At 55.6% G+C, this 24,293-nt stretch overlaps 1 protein-coding gene across 4 annotated transcripts in view; it reads left to right on the forward strand.

Annotated features, from left to right (window-relative positions):
• RAB11FIP4 (RAB11 family interacting protein 4) overlaps nucleotides 1-24,293 on the forward strand; it is a 123,280-nt gene that overhangs the window by 72,068 nt on the left and 26,919 nt on the right. The window contains exon 1 of one of the 4 annotated variants that reach the window (XM_027034450.2): nucleotides 12,690-12,961. The exons of 1 other annotated variant lie outside the window; for it this stretch is intronic. In XM_027034450.2, the coding sequence (XP_026890251.1) occupies nucleotides 12,932-12,961 (30 nt within the window). In that variant the 5' untranslated portion in view covers nucleotides 12,690-12,931. Of the gene's footprint in view, nucleotides 1-12,689; nucleotides 12,962-13,047; nucleotides 13,208-16,642; nucleotides 17,102-24,293 lie in introns of those variants that run through there. 2 more of the 4 variants (XM_053212828.1, XM_053212827.1) reach the window with 2 other exon arrangements.

The following is a 24,293-nucleotide window of genomic DNA, read 5'->3' on the forward strand; positions in this document are numbered from 1 at the left end:
GGGGGAGGGCGACCGAGGAAGGCAGCGGGTCTGGAGGGAAACTCAGCAGTCCCGTGGCGGACACGTCACTGGAGATGCTACTGGGAGGTTCCACTGAAGACGAGCACACACCGTGGGGTGCGTCCAGACCTCATTCTCCCCTCTGCCCAGGTGCCAGCTGCAGCTGCCCGGCCCTCGGGGCCAGGGGTCCGCCTGGCCCAAGATTACACCCCTTTCCCAGAGGCAGCCCGCATCCCATGACTGGACCACGTGGGGACACAAGGGTTTTGCCATCTTGCCTCTTTCAAGGGCCATTCTGGCTTCAGAGCGAACTGGGGGATTGACTGAGGGCTCATCGCATGGCATCCCGGTCCCTCTCTCCCTCTGTCCCCTCCTGCTTCTCTCACACCCTTGCAGGCAGGCCTGGTCCCTAAGACACTCCCAGCAAACCTCCTCCACAGGCAATTGGATACAGTGGTTTGGAGGCCAGGGAAGAGGCAGGCTGGACATGGACTTTTGGGGGGCATCAGCATTTGATGGGATTTAAAGCCACAAGTTAGGGGCGCCTGGGTGGCTCAGTCGGTTAAGCGTCTGACTTCGGCTCGGGTCATGATCTCACAGTTTGTGAGTTTGAGCCCCGCGTCGGGCTCTGCGCTGACAGCTCGGAGCCTAGAGCCTGCTTAGATTCTGTGTCTCCCTCTCTCTCTGACCCTCCCCCCGTTCATGCTCTGTCTCTGTCTCAAGAATAAATAAAAAATGAAAAAAAAGCCACAAGTTAGATGAGATCTCCCACCTCGGGGCAACAAGAAGGAGAGAGGGCTGAAGCACAGTGGGTGCAACATTCAGGGCTGAGGAAGGACGCCAGTGCCAGCAACAAAAACAGTCACGACTGGGGAGCTTGGAGGGAGCTTGAGGGAGCCAGGAGGGTGGGCATCCTAGGAGCTGAGCTAGGAAACTATTTCAAGGGGAGACCGCTGGGCTCAGGGCTGCATGAGAGTTCAGGTAAGGTGAAGATCCATGTGGCTCTAGCATATTCCTTTCCACCCTGTGGTGTTTAGGGAGGGGTTTTCAAGCCCAGGGCATCATCTGGAAAGGAGATGAACTGGTAGAGAAGGAGCCATTGATGACGCAGAAAGTGGCGGGAGCAAAGACCCTGTGAGGAGGAGGGTCCCCGCCTGAGTAGAAGCCATCTGTGAGCCATGCATCAGGGCGGAAGGAAGGCCGCTGGGGTACCTACATGGAGTGTGCAGACCAGGTGGAAGAGACAGAAGGCCCCTCTCTTCTGGGTGCTTCTATTAAGTACAGTCATCAGCTGCGAGTGAGCAGGGGGAGCCTTGGAGATGGGGGGGGGGGTGGGGAGAAAGGATAACCAGCTTGGCCTGAGGGCCCCCAGCCAGCTCGCAGCAAGGGTGTGGTTCAACCAGCCCTGAGGTGAACTCGAAACCCCTGAGCCCTGGGCTTCACTAGATGGGAAAAGTCCAAGGAAAGACAGTCCAGGCTGAGGGAACAGCAAAGGTGTCGAGACGTGGTATGTTTCGCCTGTCGTAGAAGTGGTAACAGTAAACGTGTGTATTGAGCTATCGCAGTGCTAAGTGTTCCTCATGCGGGATTTCATTTATCGCCCCCTCAGTAACCCTAGAGCGCGGACACAGTTGACCCTCATCGTTGGCACATTCTGTATTTGCAAAGTTGCCTACTGGCTAAAGTATGTAATCCCCAACTCAATATGGCGGTGTTTTCGTGATCATTCGCACACGTGCTCTGAGTGATAAAAATTGGGGTCAGCCCGGCTGAGGGCGAGGAGGACATTACTCGGCCTTCTCAGACTGTAAACCAGCTTCCTGTTGGCAGTCTTTTTAGCGCTGTGTTTTGTGTTTGGGGATTTTTTTGTTGGTGATTTTGCCATTTAAAATGACCCCCCAGGGGCGCCTGGGTGGCTCAGTCGGTTAAGCGTCCGACTTTGGCTCGGGTCATGATCTCACAGTTTGTGAGTTCGAGCCCCACGTCGGGCTCTGTGCTGGCAGCTCAGAGCCTGGAGCCTGCTTTGGATTCTGTCCCCTTCTCTCTCTGCCCCTCCCCACGTGTGCTCTCTCTGTCTCAAAAATAAATAAATGAAAATAAATAAATAAATAAAATGACCCCCAAATGTGGTGAGATGCTGGCTATCGTTCCTCAGGGCAAGAAAGCTGCAGTGTGCCTTTTTCTGCCGCCCTCCATGAGCTCATTAATCAACAACATATATTAACTAACATGCCTTTAAATAAACATGCACCAAACAAGCGGGTGTATTGAGTGGTTGACAGAAGCGTTATAATCAGAGGCTCCCAGCAGGGAGGGCGCTCCTGGGTGGCACAGTCGGTTAAGCATCCGACTTTGGCTCAGGTCACGGTTCTCACGGTTCGTGTGTTAGAACCCAGCATCAGGCTCTGTGCTGACAGCTCAGAGCCTGGAGCCTGCTTCTGATCTGTGTCTCCCTCCCTTTCTCTGCCCCTCCCCTGCTCGCGCTCTGTCTGTCACTCTGTGTCAAAAATAAATAAACACTAAAAAAAATTTTTTTTTTAAAAGAGGCTTTCGGGAGCTTAACCCCCAGGACCAATGGTTCAGCGTTCACCGAATCAGTGTCCACATGGCTCCTGAAAATAGTGACAAACACCGTCGGCAAGCTAGGGGCCTAAGGAGCCGAGCTGGGGCTTGAACCCTGGCTGGCCAGGCACCAGAGCGCTTCGCTCCCATGAATGTGGCCTTGTGGTCTAGTGGGGGCAGCGGGGGCCGGGGGGGGGGGTCCTGGCCTGGAAGAAAGGTTTCTTTTTGAGGGCACCCTGAGAGTAGCCCCCTGCCTCCCCTCCGCTGGCCTCCTCCGGGCTCAGCCTTCTCCAGTGTCTACCTGAACACGGCGGCTCCTTCAGCCTACCCGGACTGCGGCCACAGAGCTTTGCAGGGGTGCGGCTTTCCTCTAAGTGGGAGGAACACTGGCTGGCTCAGTGTCCTGGGGCCAGGCGCCTTTGGTTTCCCTCTGCCGAGCCCAGCCCTGAAAGGGGAGCCACGGAGGTATGCGTGCCTGAGACCAGCTCCAGGAGCGCTGGCCTGTTTATTCAGGGGCGGTCTGGCCCCTCCTCGGCAGGTCTAAGGGAGCCCTTGGCCTTGGGCCCTCCGGGAACCACCCCCAGGCCTGGGCTGCCGGCTCCCTGCCTTCTCAAAGCGCGGAACCCACAGCCCCTGCTTCTGTCATTTATGGGACGGCTTGCTTTTTGTGTGGGTTTTGGGTGGTTTTCATTCCAAGATAATTTAGGAGATGATTGGAGGGGACTGTGTTTGCTTTCAGAGTGGAATTACAAGCCCTTCTGTGTACGTCTTCCCGACCTGAAAAAAGATGTACAGTTGTCTTCCCCCACTACCACCCTTGTCTAAAAGTTCTCCTCCCAGGAGCGGGCTACATTCCTGAGGTGAATACCAGCGCCCTGGAGGGCCCCTTGTGTTGGGCTTGATTACAGGCTGGGAACAGGGAAGCAGGGAGCGTGTGAGGTGGGGCAGTGACCGTGGCGCGGGGGCTCAGAGGGCCTCGTGGGCCACACCCTGCTGGACAGCCGCTGAGGGCAGACGGTGGGCAGGCTGCCATCAGGACATGCGGGATGACCCAGCAGGGAATGCAGTCCCAGTGCCAAGCCAAGGGCCGAGGAAGGAGCCTGGGCTGGCAGTGAGAAGAGCTGGGTGTGGGACTGTGCACCCCCTGACCCACCGTGTATGGGCTGTCGGGACAGCCGAGGTGGCATCTGGATCCCAGCATCTCAAGTGAAGGGCCCCTCTGGTGAGCTCACCCGCCAGCACGCACATGCGTGCACATGTGCTAATGACCGGAAGGGACCCACAGTAGCGCACGGCCCTGGGTGTCCATCTCAGTGGAGAACCCCAGCTCTCTGCGGTCAGAGGGGCCTGTACGGGCGGCTCTCTCCATCTCGTTCTTCTATCCCCAGGTGGTCGGCACGGTGCCTGGCCTGCAGTTCCTGCTCAGCAAATGTTGTTGGAGTTAAAGAATAAACTAGTGAATGAGTGGATGGCTTTGGTTCCACCGTGGTTGCTTTGGGGAAGTTATTTTACAGACCTGAACCTCCCTTTCTTCCTAGAGTCATGGTTGGGCCAACCCAGCCGGCTGCCTGGGTTTGAATTCTGGCTCTCCACTTACGAGCTATATGTCCCCGAGTAATCTCGTTGAGCCTCGGGTTCCCCATCTGTAAAATGGGGATAATGCTCACCTCCTAGGTTTGTTGTGAGGATCGAGGGACTTAATAGCATGTGAAGCACCGGAACAGAGCCTGGTGCATAGTAAGTGCTGCGTAGGCGTTTGCTATTAACAAAATGAAGGTAAGTAACATCTAGTTATTGTGCGTTTATGCACCTGCCTGAGCGTGTGTGTGCGCTGGGAGCCTGGTAGGTCGTCTCCCCAATTGTACTCCTTACGATACTGAGTGCCTGTGTTGTTAGACGGTAAACGACAAGGGTCGAAGCTGGAGAGCCTTAGGAAACCCTGAGTTACAACAGAGCCAGACGGGTTTCTCTCCTGCCAACATGCCCTGTGACATCTCCAAGGAGGGGTGAGGAATTTCACCGGCTGATGTGACCACAGAGCCCTTTCTTGCTGTCAGAGTGGGAGGAGGGTGCCGCAAAACACATTTTTGGAAGCAACAAGTACTTCTTCCCTCCGTGTCATCCATCCTGCTCCTGTCATCTGGTGGCACCCAGGGAAACGTCAGGACGTCTCTCCCTGGGTTTGGAACTGGGGCAGGAAGCAGTGGCCAAGTCAACAGCAGGGGGGTGCCTGGCCCTGCCCCCTAATACAGTCAGCGGGGCAGGTGGCTGCGGCTCACCCTCAGGGGCAGGACACTCCCCAGGGGGTATTGCAGGGGTGCATGTTGGTCAGTCCAGGGGCCTGGTGTGACCGATTAAAATCATTCTGAGCTGGACACGCACACCTCCCCAAGGACGATGGAGGGGACGTGGGAGGCCCTTACTTGCTCACAGACTTTTGTCATCCCTAGTAATTAGCATCTGCCTCTTTCTGGACAATTCTAGTTGTTGTGAATAAGCTGGTTATGCAATAAGAGAGGCAGCAGGAAGGCCTGGACACGGGCCAGCAGATCTGAGTGCAAATTTTAGCGTTGCCGTCTTGGTGCTGTCTAACCCTCCTGAGCCTCGGGTTTCCTCATCCACCCATACCTCATATGGGTGCGGTAACATCTGTCCACGGGTGGTTGGGTTAAAGTAAATGAGAAGAAGTGAAGCGACGGGTCCATAGTGGACCTTCCGTAATTGGTAGCAGTTCTAATAATCAGCTACAGGGAAATAATCTCTCTTTGCTTTCAGGGCTTGCATTAGGCAGAGGGGTGTCTCTTCAGAGCCCGGATCTGATGCATTCTGGGAAGAGGACAATTGGATTTTGATAAAGGCCTTGCTTGTTTCCTTGTTTCTCTCCTTTTAAATGCCTATCTCAGGAACTTCAGAGAATATTCCTACTAATTCATGACTAATCGGGCCTTCAGCTGTCCATTGTTTATGTGTGAGTGATCCTCAGTCCCCTTCAGGGCCTCAGATACTCCTCAAGTGTCTCCTGTGTGCCAGACTTGTTAGCAGCTGGAGTCCAAAGACACTAGGGACATGGGCCCTGTTCTCAGGAATTACAGTGTGGCAGGGAGTCTGATAGGAGGCCAGTCTTACAACACAGTGTGTTCCTCACAGTAGTGGAGCTTGCGTTCAAGGCACGGAGATCACGAAGCCAAGGACTAATTTATTCTCACTGGAGGAGACAGAAGGCTTCACTTGGCAGGTCACACCTGAGTGGGGTTTTGAAGGATGAATAGGAGTTTGCCAAGTAGACACAGAAAGCAAGATACTGAACTATCATCCCCAGTCTCCTCCCAATGACCTCCTCCTTCTGGGGCCAGTGTGGATCCTCTGCCATTAACAAGCTTTGTGATCATAGGTAAGTCCTTTCTTCTCTCTAGGCCTGTTTCCTGGATCTCATCTTACACTGTGATTTCATGACTATACAGGCCTAGATGATGAGAATTTTGAAAAAGTCCTCATATTTGCAAAGCACTTTCCAAAAGTCTTTGACATTTTCTTTTTATCCCCAAGTTTTTGCATCAGTTTAAAAAAAATAAGTTTTATTTAGTTATTTTGAGAGAGAGAGAGAGAGAGAGAGAGAAAGCATTAGCAGGGGAGGAGCAGATAGAGAGGGAGAGAGAGAATCCCAAGCAGACTCCATACTGTCAGCACAGAGCCTGATGCAGGGCTCGAACTCACGAACCGTGAGATCATGACCTGAGCCAAAATCAAGAGTTGGACGCTTCACCGACTGAGCCTACCCAGGCACCCCTACATTCATTTTTAATGAAATTTATATATTAGAGAAGCCATGATCACACCTTAATTTCTCAAACATTTATATGAGTAGTTTTCATGTTGTGGTACTTCTTTGCTTGGTTGGTTGATGTTATCTGACATTTTCTTTTTTAATGCAGATCCCAGTCTTACCAAATCAGTCATACTCTTCCCATTTGACTGAAGAGGAAACTGAGGCCTGACAGGTGAAATGATTTGCTCTTTGCCAGGAAGGGGCAGAGCCAGGTCTCAAAGCCAGGTCTTCTGACCCTGAGTTTAGGGTTGTCTTCAGTGTTCACAGGAGCTCTCACACACCCCATAAGCCTAAAATCCCTCTGCGGATTGCTCATAAATGATGCCTGATGGACCCCTTGCCTTGCATAGACCCTGTGTCCGGCGTTGTTGCTGGCACGGAGTTGGAGGAGTCAGGGGCACTGGTAGAGAGGATGCCGGGCCCTGCCCTGAAGAAATTGCTTAAGGGGAAGAGCCAGGCAGGAGGCCCTGTGAGAGGCAGGAGGCGGGACCTCAGGGACTGTCAAGTGAAAGCTCTTTTAGCCAGAGAGCAGGAGGAAGTCCGGGACACTGAGCAGGGGTGCAGCTACCCTTTCCTGAAAGAAAATCTGATGCCTAAGTCCAGGATGAAATTGAACCCCTATCCCCAAGGTGTCTGATCTCTTACCCTGCTTTGGTTTTCTTCATAGCATGTGTCAGTATATCATTTATTCATTTATTTGTTCACTGTCTGACTTCCCCAGTAGAATGGGAGCTCCATGAGAAGAGACTTTAGTGATCACAGCTGTACTCCAATACCCGGAACAGGGTCTGGCCCAGAGGAAATCTTCAATGAATATTTACGAATGAATGAATGAGCGAACGAACGAATGAACAGATGATGCCTTCACCTGTGACAGCCCTGGCCCCCACTGTAGTCCACAGGCCTTTAGCAAAGTCGTTCCTGAACTTTCTTGCATTGGAAACACCTGGGATCTTTAAAAACTGCTAACACCTGGCCCCTACCCTAAACATTTGGATGCAGTTGTGACCCGGGCATTTGACGTTTAAGTTCCCCAAGTGAATCTAGCGTGCCATTTGGGAACCACTGCCTTAGTACCGACTTCTAGCAGTCAGAGACACTGCTGCCTGGGCTGGGAGGAGGTGGGGACGGCGGGGAAGGCATTTGTAGGAAGGGAGAGCTGTTTGTGCTCTGATGGTTTTGCAACCACCTGACTGTTACCAAGAGTGAAGGAAGGAGACGTTTCTACCCCTTGCGCTCACCCAATCCAAGTCAAAGAAGACCTTGTCTGACTTCCTCCTCCCCTGCCATCTCCTCCTCTTCGATGGTCAAATGAGTCAGAGGAAACCCGGGTTTTCTCACCATCTGCCCCTCCTATAGGGTTTGCATGAGTAAGAAAACCCATTGTTCACATGTGCCCAGGTTGACAAAAATAGACCTTGGCCTCTCTGAACACTGAGCTGGGGCGAGTCGGTAAGACCACGTCCCACCCTGTTTGCATAGCGTCCAACAGGACATTGTGAGGAAAAACAGGCCTGGGGCAGAGCGCTGCGGGAATCCTGGACAGTCACCAGCACTGAGCTGTTTTCCAGTGGAAAGGGACTCCCGTATCCAAGGCGTGAGCCTGGGTCCAAGATCTGCTCCCGGGCTAGCGCAGGGTCGTAGAATGGGAAGGGACCTTAGCAACGTGCCGTCCAAACCGTATCTTTCCAGAGGAAGGAGTGGTCCCAGATGTCCTCCACTTCCCAGATGCAGTGCAGGCCCCCTGGCCAAACCCCTGCCAGAGTGAAAGGGCTCTCAGAGTCATGGGTCCCTCCTGTTGTTTCTAAATGGGAGATGGGGAACAACTTTCCTTTGGGGTTATGAGACTTGTGCAATCCCAGGGTTCTGCCTGTTTCCTTGGTACCTGCTTCTCTTTCCAAAGCCACTGCTTACGTCATCAAAGGTTGAATTTGTCCCCTGGAATGATGAGCTGAGACTTACCGGTTGGGGCTGATGCTTTCTGACCATTTCAAGGGCCGTCTAAAGAGGAGAGGAATGGTGCCCCTGGGTGGCTCAGTTGGTTAAGTGTCCGACTTCAGCTCAGGTCATGACCTCATGGGTCATGGGTTCGAGCCCCACATCAGGCTCTGTGCTGACAGCGCAGCGCCTGGAGCCTGCTTCCGATTCTGTGTCTCCCTCCCTCTGTCCCTCCCCCGCTGGACTCTGTCTCTCAAAAATAAATAAAAATTAAAAATAAACATTAAAAAAATAAAGAGGAGGGGAGAGAAGACAGGTGTTTGTGGTGGAGTCTGAGCTGGCTACCCAGAGGGCTTTTCCACACCAAGTAGCTGGTGGAGTTGTTTGGGCAGAAGTAATGTCCAGCATGTATGACCAGGTTTGACTGATGTTGACAGTTGTGGTTGGTGACAGATGTCCGTCTTAGCACTACACAGAGAGTCATGAGATCCAGCTCTAATCCTGGCTCTGCTAATGACTGAAATGGTGAGGAGAGAAGCTATCTTCTGCCTCTGAGGCTTGTTCCCCTGTTCGGGAAATGAACGGTTATATCAGACTAGTGATTTGAAACAAATGTAAAACCACGGAACTCTTTGTTCACATGAAATCTCACGTGGAAGTCTATTCGTAAAGCAGATGGACGTGGAGCTATTCTTGTTGCTCACCTAGAGCCCCTCCCCCCCCCCCCCAGCCCCTTGGCAGAATCTCCAGAAAAACCCACAGGTTCCGAGGAACCAAGTTTGAGAACCACTGGACCCGGTGCTCTAATGCTTTTTTCAGTTCTGGTATTATTTGCGTAGCTGTTTCCTTGTTTGTTCCTTTGGCTGATGTTGGTTGGCATCATTTGCTTGGCTAATGTCAACACTGGGTAATGTTCAGAGAGCTCTTTTCTTGTTATAATTATGCCATATATATTCAGCTGGTCCCTCCATATGGCCCCAAACATGTACAAAACGTTGCCTCTCTACACCATCTGATGATGAGCTAACTCCTGCCTGGTGACAGCAGAAGTAGACAAAGGTAGGCCGATAGCTGTGGTACAGACAGGACTTAGTGTATTCTCTCCCTTCACCTGGCCCACCCAAGTGAACACGTGTTTTCCACCCCCATCAGTTTCTGGAGGCCAGTAACTCCTGCTTGTCAACATTCTGTCCGCTTCTCTCTGGCATTGGCATTCAACCTCATGCGAGTCGTGTCATATCAACAATGGCAGAAGCAGTGCCACGACATAAAAAGAATTAATCAGAGTGACCTGCCCTCTGCAAATCATTGTCGGATACATTCCCTGGGAGAGGGTTTCTGTTTTTAATGAGATTGTTCTTCTGAAATAGCAAGTCAGACCACTTAGGAGACTCACAGCGCCTGGTGAGCTCTGCGTAGGAATTAACTGCCCATCACTCGCCATCACTCTCCATCACTCCCCAACCCCTGCTGGCCATACCATCTCAGTAAAGCATCCCGGCCAGATCAGGAGCAGGAAGTGAGGGCTCTGCATGGGAAGTTTTAGTCCCTGCTGATCTGATACCTCATTGTGTGGCTTTGGACAAATTCCCATCCTTCTCTGAGCCTCTACCTTCCCATCCACAAAATGGGAGAAGAATATGTTAGATATTTATCCCGAGAGCCTTCCTAGCTTAAAGTGCTTTGACTCTATAACATCTTCAACACAGCTATGCTAAGGAACTAGGGTAGCTAACTCAAGACCCTCTTTGCCCCCAGCCCCAGAGGTGGGGCTGTGCTCAGGGGGCAGGACTATATTTCCGTAATAATTCTCTCCCATCCCCCATTTGAACGGAGAACACTGAGTCCTCTGGGAGCCCTAGCCTGGGCTGGAGCCCGCAGTTTCCACATCCCATTTCAGAAGACAGCCAGCCTTCCTCCCCAACCCCCAAATCATCACTGCTTCCCCAAACCCTGTGGAAGTTGTCAGGGCCTCTCCCAAAAGTCAGGGTTCTAAATCATCCCTCAAGCTGCTTCAGCTTCTAAGCCTCACCTCACTTTTTCCCGGTCTCTAGTCATATGGTAATTGAAAATGGCTGCTGTTTATGGAGCACCTGTTATGTGCCAGGCCTGTTCTGAGTATTATGTGGGTCCTGATTATTTCAATCCTCACAATAATCCTGAAATACATGCTGCTATTATCTCCAATTTGCAGGCGAGGAAACTGAGACACTGGGAATTAAGCTTGCTTAGGCTCTTCCCGCTGTCCCTGTAGAAGGTGGGAAAGCCAAGATAGGACCCTTGGTTCTGGCTCTGGAGCTCATGTGCCGAATCATTGAGTCAGACTGGGGCTTATTCGTGCTGCTGGGAATAACTAGAAGCCACCATTTGTTGAATGCCTGCAGCACGGGAGGCATCGAACTATTATTTTTCTCACTTCATTCAAACCTCACAACTGAAAGAGGAGAGGTTGTATTTCCATTCTACACTGGGGCTCAGAAACATTAAATGACTGCCCCGTGGTAAGGTGTAGACCCAGGCAGGCTTCAGACTCCCAAGCGCTCAATGCCAGCATCTGGTGACCCTCCTCTCTGTCACACTGCTTTTCCGGACAGATACTTGGAGATGCTCTCCCTACCCCATCACCTTTGGGGAAAAAATCAAGAGGGACCACTAGCACTGCTCCCTCCACAGAGCTCTTGGAAATGTCAATCAGGCTACCCCTAAGGAGGACGGGAGCGGGGTACTTGACAAGGTCTGCTTTTCTTCACTGACCTTTGCTGGACGAGAACTAGGACCCAGAAAAGCTTAGGGTACTTGGGCTTCTCCATGCACCACACCTTTGATGAGCGCCTAAAATTAAGTGGACCCTCCGCCAGGGTGCCCAACAACTCATGAGGCAGATTGTACCACTCCCATTTTATAAATGAGGACACTGAGTCTCAGAAAGATTGCATAACTGGTCCTAGGACTCACAGCTGGCAAACAGGATTCAAACCCAGGTCTGTGTGATTCCAAAGCCAGGGTTCTTTATGATACACCGCGGTCCTTCTGCGTATTAGGGACTGTCGGGGTGGACACAAACAAGGGTGAGAAACAGTCTGGAGCTCCCGCACAGAGATCTCTGAACTGCCAGGCATAAGCAAGGAGGAGAGGGCCAGCGGTGGTCGAGTTTCCACCTCACCCCCACTGCTCCAGCCTCCCCTCACACAAAGCCCTTGCCAGGAGGCCCTCCTCTAGCTAATGCTGTCCCTTTTGGAGAGTCCCTTGTAGGTCTGGGGAGCCTCGGTGGGGTGCTTTGCCTCAGAGACAGGCCCCTGGTAGACAGAGAGGCAGCTGGCAATTTATTTGCAGGAGAGATATTGGCGAGAAGGAAGTTGAGAGCAAAAAGCCAGAGAGAAGGGGGCAGGAAAGCTGAAAAGCTCTGTGTGTGTGTGTGTGTGTGTGTGTGTGTTGGGTGCTGGAGCTGGACCAAAGCACCCAGCTGCCGACAGTGCCACCGTGTTGGTCAGTGAGGACTCAGGGAAGGCAAAAAGGGCCTTCATGTTAGCCTGGGACAGACGATTACGAAGATAAATCCCCCACTCCCTACCCCCAGTTGCACAAGTAACATCGAATTGAACAGAAACTTTTGCAATATTTGCCGCTTTACATTTTGGCTTTCTTTAATCCAGAGCATAGTGAGGAGTTATGAGGGGGGCACATTTTTTACTTAAATTGTATTTACTAGGATTTAATATGGGGATACTTCCTTTTTTGTTCTTAGTTCGTGTTGCCGTTTGGTTCTTTATTCCTGGGCTGGTTATAAAGACACCTTTTGACTTTACAACAAAGATCGGGAAAGTTGTGAGTGCGATTCGGGATGAGAATCAATTTGGGAGTCACCAGTCGCGGGCTGATGGTGGTGGTAGTGCGCGAGGGGGCTGGGAGTTTGGCAGGGCTTCCTTCGGGTCCGCAAATGTGAGCGCGGAAGCGCTAGCCGGGAATCTCACAGGACGGTGACCGCAAACAGTGAGAGTGGCCTGGGCAGGGCAGCGGCAGAGACGGCGCCCGCCAGGCAGGCGTGTGAACTTACAGAATCGGTGTCCTGGAATCCCAGGGTCCGGGCCGCGCAAACCTGGGCGGCAGTAACCTTGCGACGCGGGCTCGGGCGGGCCCGGGCGAGCCCCACCTCCACAGGCGCCCTCCCGGGTGGGGAGCTTGGGCCCGCCCGAGCCCGCGCGGCCATTGGTCCGCGCCGCGGCTGCCACCTGCCCCTACCTTAGGGGGCGGGGTTACCTGGGCCCCGCCCCCCGCGGCTCGGGTTCCCAGACCCGGCTTCCTCCTCCGGCCCCGCCCCCGGCGCGAGGCCCCGCCCCTACGATCCCCGGGCCCGGGCGCCTCGTGATGTCACGGCAGCTTTGATACAAAGAGCCCTTCGGCCCACGCGGGTCTCCCGGCAACGGGCGCGGGTGGGGGCGGGGCCGGCGCCTTCAACTGGAGCCGAAAGCGAGCGAGCGGCCACGGAGCGGCGGGGATCGTCCCTGCGCTCCTCGCGCTGCCCGCCGCGTTCTCGCCCGCCCCGCCGACCAGCGCCCGCCCGCTCCTTGCCCCTCCGCAGCGCACCGACTCGCCGCCGGACGGGGGATGCGCACCCCGCCCGCCTCCGGGGGCCAGGTAAGCGGCGGCCGAGGGGCTCGGGCTCGCGGGGCTCCGGCGACGCGCACCTGGCCCGGCCCGCCGTCCCGGGGCCAGGGAAGTTGCCAGAGCGCGGAACTTCGCCCGCAGCCCAGGCGCCCGCTCCCGCCCCGGGAGTATCCGCCCTCTCGGCCCTGGCCGGGGAGGTCGGGTTACCTGCGTCCTCGCTCGCTGGGCCACGGAAGAGAAGCCGCTGTCCCCTCCGGGTCCTCTGCGGGCTCCCAGGTGCGGGGGTGGGCAGGGCTAGCCCCCGGGCCCGGGGAGAAGGGGCCGCTTCTTCGGCGCAGTTTCCAAAAGTGTTTTTAGGGGGATCTAGTGAGCCAGGCGCCTCCGCGTCCCACCTCCGCTCCCAGCGCGCCTGCTCCTCCGGGACCGGTGTTGTTCCAGCTCTCTGCCCTTGGCTCCGCCGAGTCCCGCAGGGGGCTGTGCGCCGGCGAAGTTTTTCCGTAGCTCTTCGGCGGCTGCACCGCGCCTGTGCCCGGGTTCCCTGGCCTCTCCGAGGGGCTCTGCCCGGCAAGAGGGAGAGCCAGCCTCGTTCGGGGTTTGGGACCAGGGCCCTGCCCCTTCGCAGCCGTGACGTCGCCCAGGCCGGAGGTATTTGCGGACTCCCAGCTCTTTGCCCTCCGGCCCCGAAAGCCTGCGGTCGGCCCAGGTAGTAGTTGGCTGTTGTCACAGCCGCTTCTCTGCGGGCCACAGGCGGCTCTGAGGCCTTGGCGAGCAGCCTCTGGAGAACCATGTCTGTGCTATAGGACCCTGGTCCCTACTCAGCCCTGGACTTTATTCCTTCTCATCCTTGCACAGCCTCCAGCGTACCTCTTCCACCGTTTGTCCCTCTCCCCAGCCCCGTTCTCCCAGAGATGGCTGTAGGTGACACATCACTCACCCTGACAGATATGCCAGTGTTCCTTGTCTGACTTATTGATAGGCCTCCTCCTCAAAGGATTGTTAGGGGGCTGGATTCCTGCACTCCGCCCTCATTTCTTGTTTTGACAAACCCCTGGGATGGTTTCTGATGGTTCACCTCTCCTCCCTTGGTGGTGTCAGGTGCTAATTGTTTGGGTTCCAGGGAAAGGGGTGGTGTGGGCACATCCCCTGGGGCATCTCCAGGTCCTTCCCCTGATGAAACGTAGCTGCCAGGTTAGGGGGAAGGGAGTCTCAAAGAGGGGGAGGTTACCAATTATGTGTATATCAGACCTTTGCTGTAAGAGTCTCTGTAACTATCCAGCTCAGCCTTGGTGGAGTCCTTGGGTCATTGCCATTGACTGGGGTCTTGCCATAAGCCAGGCACCAGCTTACCCAGATAGACTGGCCCAAACCTTAACCCTGCTGAGCTGGCATTCATGAAATGCTGCGTATGTGCCCAGGGGCTGTTACACAGGGACACTTCCCTGTCCCTAAGGTGTTTGCAGGCTCTAGGAGACTGAAAACCTGGGTGGAATTGTTACCTGTCCAACTCCCCTGAGCCCTCAGGCACATTGATCTGGGTTGTCTCTGAGGTTCCTGTGACTTCACTGGCAGGGGTGTGTGGCCTGGAGGAATGGGGGAAGGCCCAGGAAGGACTTGGCACTCGTGGGTAGATATCACAGTTCGGAGAATGCCTTCTGGGGACCAGCTTTGTTGTTTGGGGGACCCTGGGCTTTAGTGGAGGGGGAGGGGTGGTTGACTAAGGCCAGCAGAGAGATAAGGCTGCCTGGGGCAGGGACCTGACTAGCCAGGCCTGGTGAACAGGCCTGGAGGTGTGACCTTTGCCCCAAGGAAGACCAGCAGGAGAGACTACCTAGAGCCTGTCCTTGAGAAGGACTTTTAGTCAAGTAAGGGAAGAAAAGACCAGAAATCCGGAGGCCTGGAGCAGCCTGCCTTGGGGAGGCCCTGGGCTGCAGCTTGAGGTCTTGCCGACTGGCACCCCCTGCTCCCCCATCCTTCCGTCTCTTCAGAGCACTGTGCCCCTCCCCGCCCCAAGCACACTGGCCCCTTCATAGCCTACTAGCCCCCTTCCTACTTGGTGGGACCAGCTGCCCCATGTCCTGGGCTTTTCCCTTCAGCTGTTCACCTGAAGCCCTCCTGGCTTTCACCTTCCCGCATTCTCCCCCTCTCCCTCTAGGTGGCTAGAAACTTCCTTTCCTAGGGCTGGCTGTCCCTCTTCTGAGGTGCCATGTTATGCCAAGGGATGTTTCACAACTGATCTCGCTCACCATTTCACTTCTGTGTATATATTTTAGCTGTGGGTAGGGAGGAGGGAGAAAGGTTCCCAATAAAATAACAGGTGAGCGATTCCTAGAAGGCAGGCATCTCAGGACCTCGGATGGGGGAGGGACAGCCTGGACGGAGGGTGCCCACTCTTTGGCTCTGTGCTCGGTCTCCTGGAACAGAGCTCAGCAGGACGCATCTTTATCTGGTCTGCCTGCTGCCTGGAGTTGGCAGTGGGGCACCGTGCCTTGGCTTTGCCTGGCATGGAGAGTCCCCACTGCCAGCTGGGCACAACGAGACGGCCATGTGATTTGTCGGGCCCACCTTGTGTCTCCCTGGACATTGTATGATCACATCTCCCCGATGCGGTGTGGTAGTCTCCTCTCTCAGACGGCATTCCGGGGCACAGGCCCTTCCCCCTTTCTGTTTGCCCAGCCCCCACCCAGCACACTGCCCGGCACAGTGCTTGAGCCTCTGATTTGTGCTAGACTCTGTGCTGGGCGCTGGAGATATGGCAGCAAATGACAGCAACAGTCCCTGCCTTCAAGGAGCTCACGTGATGGCCGTCAAGCAGGTAGAATGTGCAGCGTGTGGGGTGGCTGGAGAGAAAGCCGGGCAGTGGGTGTTGTGTACTTAAACAGAATGAGCAGAGAAGTCCTTGCTGAGAAGTGGCGGCTTGACAAAAGACGTTCACGCAGCGGGAGCAGTACCTGCAAAGGCCCTGAGGTAGGACCACGGCTGGCGAGGTGCGTCCGCGGAAGTGCAGGGAGGCTGCCGTGATTGGAGAGGGAGCCGGGCAGGGGCAGGCGGCACATGTTCAGACTGGGGGCGTATCATGCTGCCGAGGGAGCGCCCAGGCCCCACGAGATGAACAGCACAGTTGAGAGTAGAAATCCACAGGCACAAAACACATTTCGTTGCTCTGCTCTCTCCAAACCCTTGCTGTTGACGGGTCTGGGCACCGAGGCATTTCTTGAGGAGAAGTGTCTGCATGTGGCCATCGCTGCCGTGGACTTTCCTGCCCCCAGGCGGGGTCAGGTCAGAGAAGCCTGTCCCCATGAATGCGGAAACCCTTCTTGCCAGATGTTATTCCCACCACACAAGTCTTACGAGCGCAACTGCCTGGGTGACCTGTGCACGGCGGTGCGTGAGCAGGCAGAGCTGGGGCCGTCTCCCTGTGCCCGTGGGTCCACACTAGTGGGAGTGTAGCAAGTCCAGTGCCCAAGACCCATGCTCTGGCCAGCCCCAGGCATCTCCCTGGGCTCCCGACCTCCCCGGGCCCCAGGGTGCCCAAGCCTTCCTTCACTTCCAGTTCTGTGCCCTGGTCTCCTAAGAAGCCTAGCAAAGGCGCTCACATACCTGGGCAGCACCTTTGGGGCTAAGCTCTGTCCAGCCTGGGTCCCCAAAAGAGAGAGAGAGAGAGTGTGTGTGTGTGTGCGCGCACGCACAGGGAGGAGGAAGTGGACAACCGGGAGGTCTGGGTGGAGATCCAGAGCTGTGGGGTCTGCGTGACCTCTGGCCCCAGCCCCTGCTGGCCGGCCGGTACTAGTAACACCAACGTTTCGAACCCCGCTTCTTGACTTCCTTCAAGAAACGGGAAGTTTTCCGACTGTCGGCCATACTCTTCATTGATTCAACCTGTTTCGTCTTCCCAGACAAGTGGGTTCTTTCCCAGCGATGTAAACATGATTCAAATGAAAACAAAACTCTGTGGCAGTTATTATTAATAGCTGTGGCCCTGCTCCTGGGAGCCTTTCTCTTTTAAGGGACCAAAAAGAGGAAGGCCCGAACAGAACTGGAGTGTGGGAGAGTGGGAGGGAGCTCTCTCTCTCTTAGTCATCTGTCCCCGCCCCGCCGCTCTCTGAAAGCCTAACTGCGTGGAAAGGGAACCTGCGTTTCCAGTAGCCAGTGTGGTCTGCAGCAGACTTGGGGGTAAGAGGGTCATTGAGTGGGGTTGGTGGGCGAGGTCTGCCCTGCACCGAACTTCTGTTTCTCTCTTCAGACAGGAGAGCCCACAGGAGTAGGATTTTCCTTGCTGGTTTTCCTGGGAGAAATACCCACCTCAAAACACCGGTGCCTTCCTCTCATGCTCAGCCACCCAGGGCCTGGTTTCTTCAAGTAGAAGAACATTTCTTTGGTCTCTGTTGAGACCCTGGCTCTGCGGCTTGCTCGCTCTGGGACTCCAGGCAAGCTGCCTCCCCTCTCTGAGCCTCCGTAGGGCGATGGCGAAGAGAAACTGGACCCCTGCCACCTAAGAGGCCCAGAGCGGTTTCGGACACTTGCTTGGTTGGCACCTGGTGGGTGGTGAGCTAGCTAGAGAGGCAGGGTGCTGTGGTGCCCCGGAGGCTGGGCTCCGGAGTCAGGTGGCCTGCGTTCAAATCCTGCCCCTGCCAGGAATCTTGGGCGAACCGTTTGTCCTCTCTCTGCGCCTCCCGTTCCTCCTGTGCAAGACGAGGGTGAGGCGCGTAAATGTACGAAAAGCACTTGAAACCGTGCCTGGCGATCCTTGTGACTGATAACCTTAGCACCTCGCGGGATTTTTTGCAGAGACAGGAAAGCAGTAGAGAAGAAACTCTGCTATCAGACGGGCCTTGACGGGAGGAGCAAAACTCCACTCTTCCTCAGTCCCTGTGTCCCTGTGTCTTTTAAATAGCCCCACTCACCCTCTGTAGGTGCGGACCCTGGGGCCGGAGCGAAGTGACTGGCGGTGGCAGTCTGTGAATGCTATGCAAAGCGTGTTCCGAGGTGACAGGCGTCTCCCTGGGGCGTGGTGCGGGGCTCTACCTGGTCCTTCCTGTCGTGCCCTGCCTGCTGTGCCGGGGTGTGGCCCACCCCTCACCCCTTCACCTGCAGCCCGGGGCCTACCCGTCTGTCCGCCTGTGCCCGGCCGGGGAGCCAGCTTGGGGCAGTGTGCCCCCGTGCCGCCACCAGCCCCCAGCCTCTGCCTACAAGGCCCCAGGAGGGCAGGAGAGGGGCCAGAAAGGTGTGGACTGTGCAGCCACGTGCCGCATCGGGTGACTGCCCTTGGTGGTTTTCCAAGGGGCGAGCCTACCTATTCACCGGGCCTGGCCGCCGAGAGGTGGGCCGCTCCACGGAGGCGAGGCTGGCCGGGCCTGCTGTCGGGTGTGTGGTGGTCAGGACGGCCTCTGCCTGCCACTGCGAGGTACTCCTGGCGAAACAAGGGTTCTTGTTGACAGGCCGGGCTTACCTGCCAGACTGCGTCGCTTACTAGCAGAGAAGGGTCCCATAGCAGCCGGGTGTGCGTGAGTGAGTGCACGTGCGTGCGTGGAGATGTCCTCTCCCCTTCGTGTCACACGCAGTCTAAAGACCAGTGACCGAGTCCCCATTCCCCACTCCCCATTCCCCACCGTATTCTACAGACTCTCAGGCACTTTCTCCCCCCACGTTTTAACATCTTTGGTTGGCGTGTGTCGCACATTCGCTGGCGTGCTGTCCTTTCTGGCAGCACCGTTTCTTTCCTGGTGTACTCGGAATAACAGCGCGTCTTAAAAATCGAAGGCCTCTGGGATTTAAGGAAGCGCAGAAACTGAGGAACCTCTAGATAACTTGTGTGATTTGCCCAGTTTCTTCGGGGAGGGGAGTAGAGCCACCTTGTAGTGGTGGGAAGGTTGTGTGAAGGGACACTCCCTGTGATGTGATTCAAGGGGACGAGGTTGGACACCAGGCAGACCGGGGCTCAGGTTCCGGCTTTACCGCGCACGAGCTGTGTGACCTGGGGCAAGTAGAGCAACCTCTCTGAGCCTCAAGTTCTTCCCCTATCGAATGCGGGTCGTGGCTGTACAGTTGTCGTGGTTGGGCGTGAGGCCTCTTTCTCCGTTTCTCTCTTGCTGGGTATCCTCTAAGGTCACGCCGTCCCATTCCAGCTCGACTGAGAGGGAGGTGAAGACAGCGAGTGAGTTACTGGCCTTGCCAAGGTAGCAGAGGGAGGGGGGTATAATTTATCTGGGCTTCTTGACTCCGTTTATAATCCTCAAACATCACCTTCTCCTTCCTTCCCTCCTCCTCCCACTGTGCCCGAGTTTTCACTTTCACGTGTGTTTCCCTTTAGCAATTTTCTTCCCCATCGCTCCCCTCTCCCTTCCTGTAAAATCTTCCCACGTGTAGCCCCTTTGAAGCTCCCTGCGTAGGGAAAGGGGAGGGGGCTCTGCCTCATGGCCAGGGTGGCATGGGCCCTAGGAACCTCAGCTGACAGGGGTCCGGGGCCTAGTGGGCTGTGGGGGCGGCAGCTCAAGCCCACATTCTTTAGCCTTGCTGACCCCTGGGCCCGTGGCCTGCAAGGTTCAACCTGTTGTCTATACCCTTCTTGCTGCATCCAGGTCAGACCTTGTCCACATCCCAGCCCTGCCGGCTCTGTGACCTTTTGCAGGTTACCCAACTTCTCTGAGCCCGAGTGTTCTCCTCTCTATGGTGGCTGATGCACAAAAACACCTGGCACGTGCTAGGTGCTTAAGGGAGGTGTTCTTTCCTGGTCTCCCTCGACTGTTTAAGACCACCTTCTGTCTCCTTGGGGTGCACGCCCTGAGACAGACGGAGGAGCTCGGGGCCGGGAACTGCAGGGGTGGAGGCGCAGGGGCCCGGGTGAGCAGGATGTGTCGGGCAGCGCGGCTGGCCTCGGGGAAGGAGTGGGGCCGGTGGTCAGGACCTCCGCGCCTTTCGGGGGGTGAGGTCGAGGCGGTGGGGCGCTCGCTGAGAGAGCAGCGGGCCGAGTTTGAGGCATTGGCTGAGGCCACGTGGGGACACCCAGCCGGAAGTGGGCGGCCCTGAGCAGGGCCTCAGCGAGGGATGCTGGCCGGACGGAGACTCCCCGGGAAGGCGGCGCTTTCAAGCCGTGTTCTCGTCGGAGGTCTCTCTGCCTCTCTCCCTCCTGAGATCCCGACGGAAGCCAGCGGCCGACTCCCTCAGTATCGTGTATGGTGTCAGATGAGGTCGTACGTGGCCCTGGCACGAGGGTGGGCGTCTGTCCTTGGCGCGCGGCGAGCGGTGTGAGAATTACCCAGCCCCACGAGAAACCGGGCCGGGGTCTGGGCACAGCCTTTCCTACAGAGAGCCTGCAGCAGCTGGCGTGGTGGCCCCTTTGGGACGCAGCCTCCTGCCCAGGGAGCAAGGCTACCACACGGCTCCTGGCTGGGGACAGGGGGAATCTGTGGGTTCTTGTGCCAAGGCTGGGGTGGAAAGATTTCCTCGCTGGGTAGGGTACAGTCGCCTCGCCCCGTGTCCCGAGGAGAGAGTCATGGGGACAGAGAAGGGGCCCGAGGTTCATGCCCAGCGATGCCTGGAGGGCCCCAGGAGTTCAGCTCTGGGCTGGGAGGGGAAGGATGGGCTGGGAGGGGAAGGATGGGCCTCCCGGGTGCAGTGACTTTCTGACGGGGGGCTTCTTTAGGGACAGGCCTTTGTGGCATGGGGAGAAACTGTTTCAGGCGTGAGGAGCAGCACGTGTCAAAGCGCGGGGGTGGTGATAACGTTGGGCGGGAGCTTGGAGGACAAGGGAGGGGAGGCTGAGACCAGCCGGATGGGACTGACTACGTGTGCCTGTCTGAGACAGGGCCTGGTCTTGTGGCCACTGGGGAGCTCATGGGCGCTTTGACAGGGCCAAAGTTCATGGACCATCGGTGGCCTTGTACTCGCCCTGGGGACCTCTTGCCCTCTGCGCCCCGGGCTATGGCTTGTGGCTGGACCCAGAGCCCTTACCTGTTCCTACTGCGGGAGAGCCCAGGAAGGGACCTGAGCCGGCTCCACCTGCCTGGCCCGTGGCGCCCCCAAGCTGTGCTCTGGTGCCTGTGTGAGATGGCAGCCCTGGGACCTCCGGCCTGGGGAGCTGGACCTGGCAGAGGCAGAGGACAGGGAGCACTGCTGGGGTTCTGGCATGATGGGAGGTGCCCAAAGATCATAAAAATAGAGGCTCTGGCAGGGGGTGGGGGGGGTGCGGAAGAGTTGCCTCGCCCATGGCCTGCCTGATCCCAGTCTGTCTGCCCCAGAAGCTCTGGCCATTAGCTGTGGGTAAATGCTGGCACTCTGCTTGGCCTTGCAAATCTGAGGCTTTTTTTTTAAATATAATATTTATTTTGAGAGAGAGAGAGAGAGAGCGCGCTAAAGCAGGGGAGGGGCAGAGAGAAAGGGAGACACAGAATCCGAAGCAGGCTCCAGGCTCTGAACTGTCAGCACAGAGCCCGACGCGGGGCTCGAACCCACAAACTGAGATCGTGACCTGAGCCGAAGTCAGATACTTAACAGACTGAGCCACCCAGACGCCCTGCAAACCTGAAGCTTTCTGTGCAAAGAAGGGGATGAGGTAGGGACCTGCCTAACTCTGGCCTGTTGGTCAGCTCTGTTCAGATGTGCTCTCCTTGGAGCAGAAAGATCATAGCCTCTCCCTGGGAAGTTCACGTCCCCTCATTTGAGGGCGTCCCATGAAGGAATATGGCTCGGTCCACCTGGTGGACTGTGAGAGGCAGGAGAGCTGGCCTGGGCCACTGCTGGCCCATCCCAAGCCCCTCTTTACGCTCTTATCGTGATGGTAAAACATGGAGCCCCCAAAGCGAGCCCCCACAAACTCTCGACTGTGTGAGTCATTAAGCCCTCACTTCAAACAGCCACATCTTTAAAAGCTATAATTTGTAGCCCAAAATAGCTGCCTGTTCAAAGAGCCAGGAGAACCCTTGATGTGCACCCCTTTCAACTTGCAGCCTGTTAATTCGCCTTTGACATTTGGGTTGCTTGACACCTGGCTGTGGCTTCCTGAGCAGTAGGGCCCATGGCTGGGTGGGAGCTGACGCTTCCCGGGGGGGCTTGGGAAGTCTTTTCTGAGAATTCACATGGGGTGATTGATGTCCGGGGGTTCCTGTTTCGGGTTCACGTGGCTCTATCCTGCGTGACAACAGGGCTGGAGAGAAAAATGGCAGCCTAACTTTGGGGGAAGGTCAGTTCAACTCTCTGGACCCCGGGTCCTTACCTGTAAGGAGGAGACCGTGTTTACTTGCAGAGATTTTGGGGGAAGAAAACGAGACTGTATAGCACACAGTAGATGCCGCCTGGTAGGTGCTCCTGTGTGGCCCCTTCCTTTCCTTTCTCCCACCTGGCCCACATGACGTGGACCTGTCTTGTGGATTCGGGTAGGTGCGTGTGGGGGGACTCCGCTCACAGGAAGCCCCTCCCTTGACCTGCAGCTTCTCCATCAGCTGACGTGCCTGGAATTCTTGGGGCTGGCTGCCGGATTTGGTTTCCAGATGTGGAAGCAATTAAGTTTTGTTTTCCTAATCCCCAACAGTTTGCCTCTGAAGCCCACGTTCTCACTTGAAAATCAAGACTGTCAGCTCTGTTTGGGGGTGGAGGTAGACCAGGTGGCCCCTGAATCCTTTTTGTTCAGGAGGTACGTTCACTGGGCACTCAGATCTGGGACCCGGGGCTCTGTTAGGACGGTCACATCCCATCAAGGGCCTGGTCCCTCCGGGAGCAGTCTACCCTGGGGCCACCTCCCCTGTGGTTTTTGCTTGGAGATGGGTCACTTAGCCAGATTCAGCCACAGTGTCCGCCTGGCCCCTCGGTCGCCATCCCTGACCCTGGACGGCCAGCCTCAAAGCGGGAGGGGAGCTCCAGTTCTGACCATGCCTGAGGGAGGCTGGTGTCAGAGCCAAGGTGCCCACATGTCCCAGGAGTGGTAGGGGCCCCCCTTCTCAAACCGACCACAGTTGAGGGGAAGGAGCCTGCTCTGAGTTTCAAGTAACCAGAAATACTGTCTGGCATGGAGAAACTGGTAATACCTTGCTCAGTTAGTGGGTGCTCCTGGCCACAGAGGTGGCCTGCCCCAGGATCAGACACTGTCACGTGCCCGTGGTTCCAGGGCTAACTGCTAATCTCTTCCCTTGTTAACCATTCACTTTTTTAGGTAAAATAACTTTTACATTTGTACTATAACCACACTAAATACAGTTCTGAGTAAACAAAAATTGCCTTAGCAGTTTCAAATGTCTCTGGCTGGATTGCACATACGCTTTCCTTTAAAATTGAAATATTACTATTCAGAGAACACAAGAAACAAATAATTTGCTTAGACTGTTTTATACATATATACATATATATGTATGTATACACACACATACACACACACACACACACACACACACACACACACACACACACACGCTTATGATGTTTACAAAACATCATCCTGATAATTCTAGATTCACCAAGCTTTGGCGTCAGCAAAATCTAGTCTCTTTAGAAATGGCTTCTCTCTCACCATCATTTTGAGATACTGCTAACATTCCTTTTGAGCAGAGACCCCAAGTCTCTTGTTGAGGTTCTAGAGGCCCAGTAGCTCTCTGTAGAGGTTGAGCTGAACTGACCGAGAAGGACTTTGCCATTATTATCAGGGTGGGAAGGGGGCTGACAAACCCAGGTGGAGCTGGGGGGTTTCCGTGCAGGCTTCCGAGCGGGGAAGGAAGGGGCGTTCGTCTGCCAGGGCCGCCAGAACAACAAAGTGCCATAGACTGGCTGGCGTAGACAGCTGAAATTAATTTTCTCACAGTTCTGGAGGCTAGGGTTCAAGTTCGAGACCAAGGTGTCGGCAGGCCTGGTTTCTTCTGAGGCCTCTCTCCTTGGCTTGCAGGTGACTGTCTTCTCCCTATGTCTTCATGTGGTCCCTGTGGGCATGGGTATCCGTGTGTCCTAATGTCTTCCTCCTCCTCCTCCTCCTCCTCCTCCTAAGGACACCGGTCAGATTGAATTAGGACCCTCCCTTATGACCTCATTTTAATATAATTACCTTTTTAATTTTTTTTAATGTTTATTTTTGAGAGAGAGCAAGAGAGAGACAGAGCATGAGTGGGGGAGGAGCAGAGAGAGAGGGAGACAGAATCTGAAGCAGGCTCCAGGCTCTGAGCTGTCGTCACGGAGCCCGATGTGGGGCTCGAACCCACGAACCAAGAGATCGTGACCTGAGCCGAAGTCGGATGCTTAACCGACTGAGCCACCCAGGTGCCCCATAATTACGTTTTTAAAGATCCTCTGTCCAAATGCAGTCACACTCTAAGGTGTGAATTTGGGGGGTGATGGGACACAGTTCAGCCCATAACAGAAAGGTTCTCTGGAACCGTCCTGCAGGGGG

Source organism: Acinonyx jubatus, chromosome E1 (genome assembly GCF_027475565.1).
Source record: "Acinonyx jubatus isolate Ajub_Pintada_27869175 chromosome E1, VMU_Ajub_asm_v1.0, whole genome shotgun sequence".
Lineage (NCBI taxonomy): Eukaryota > Metazoa > Chordata > Mammalia > Carnivora > Felidae > Acinonyx > Acinonyx jubatus.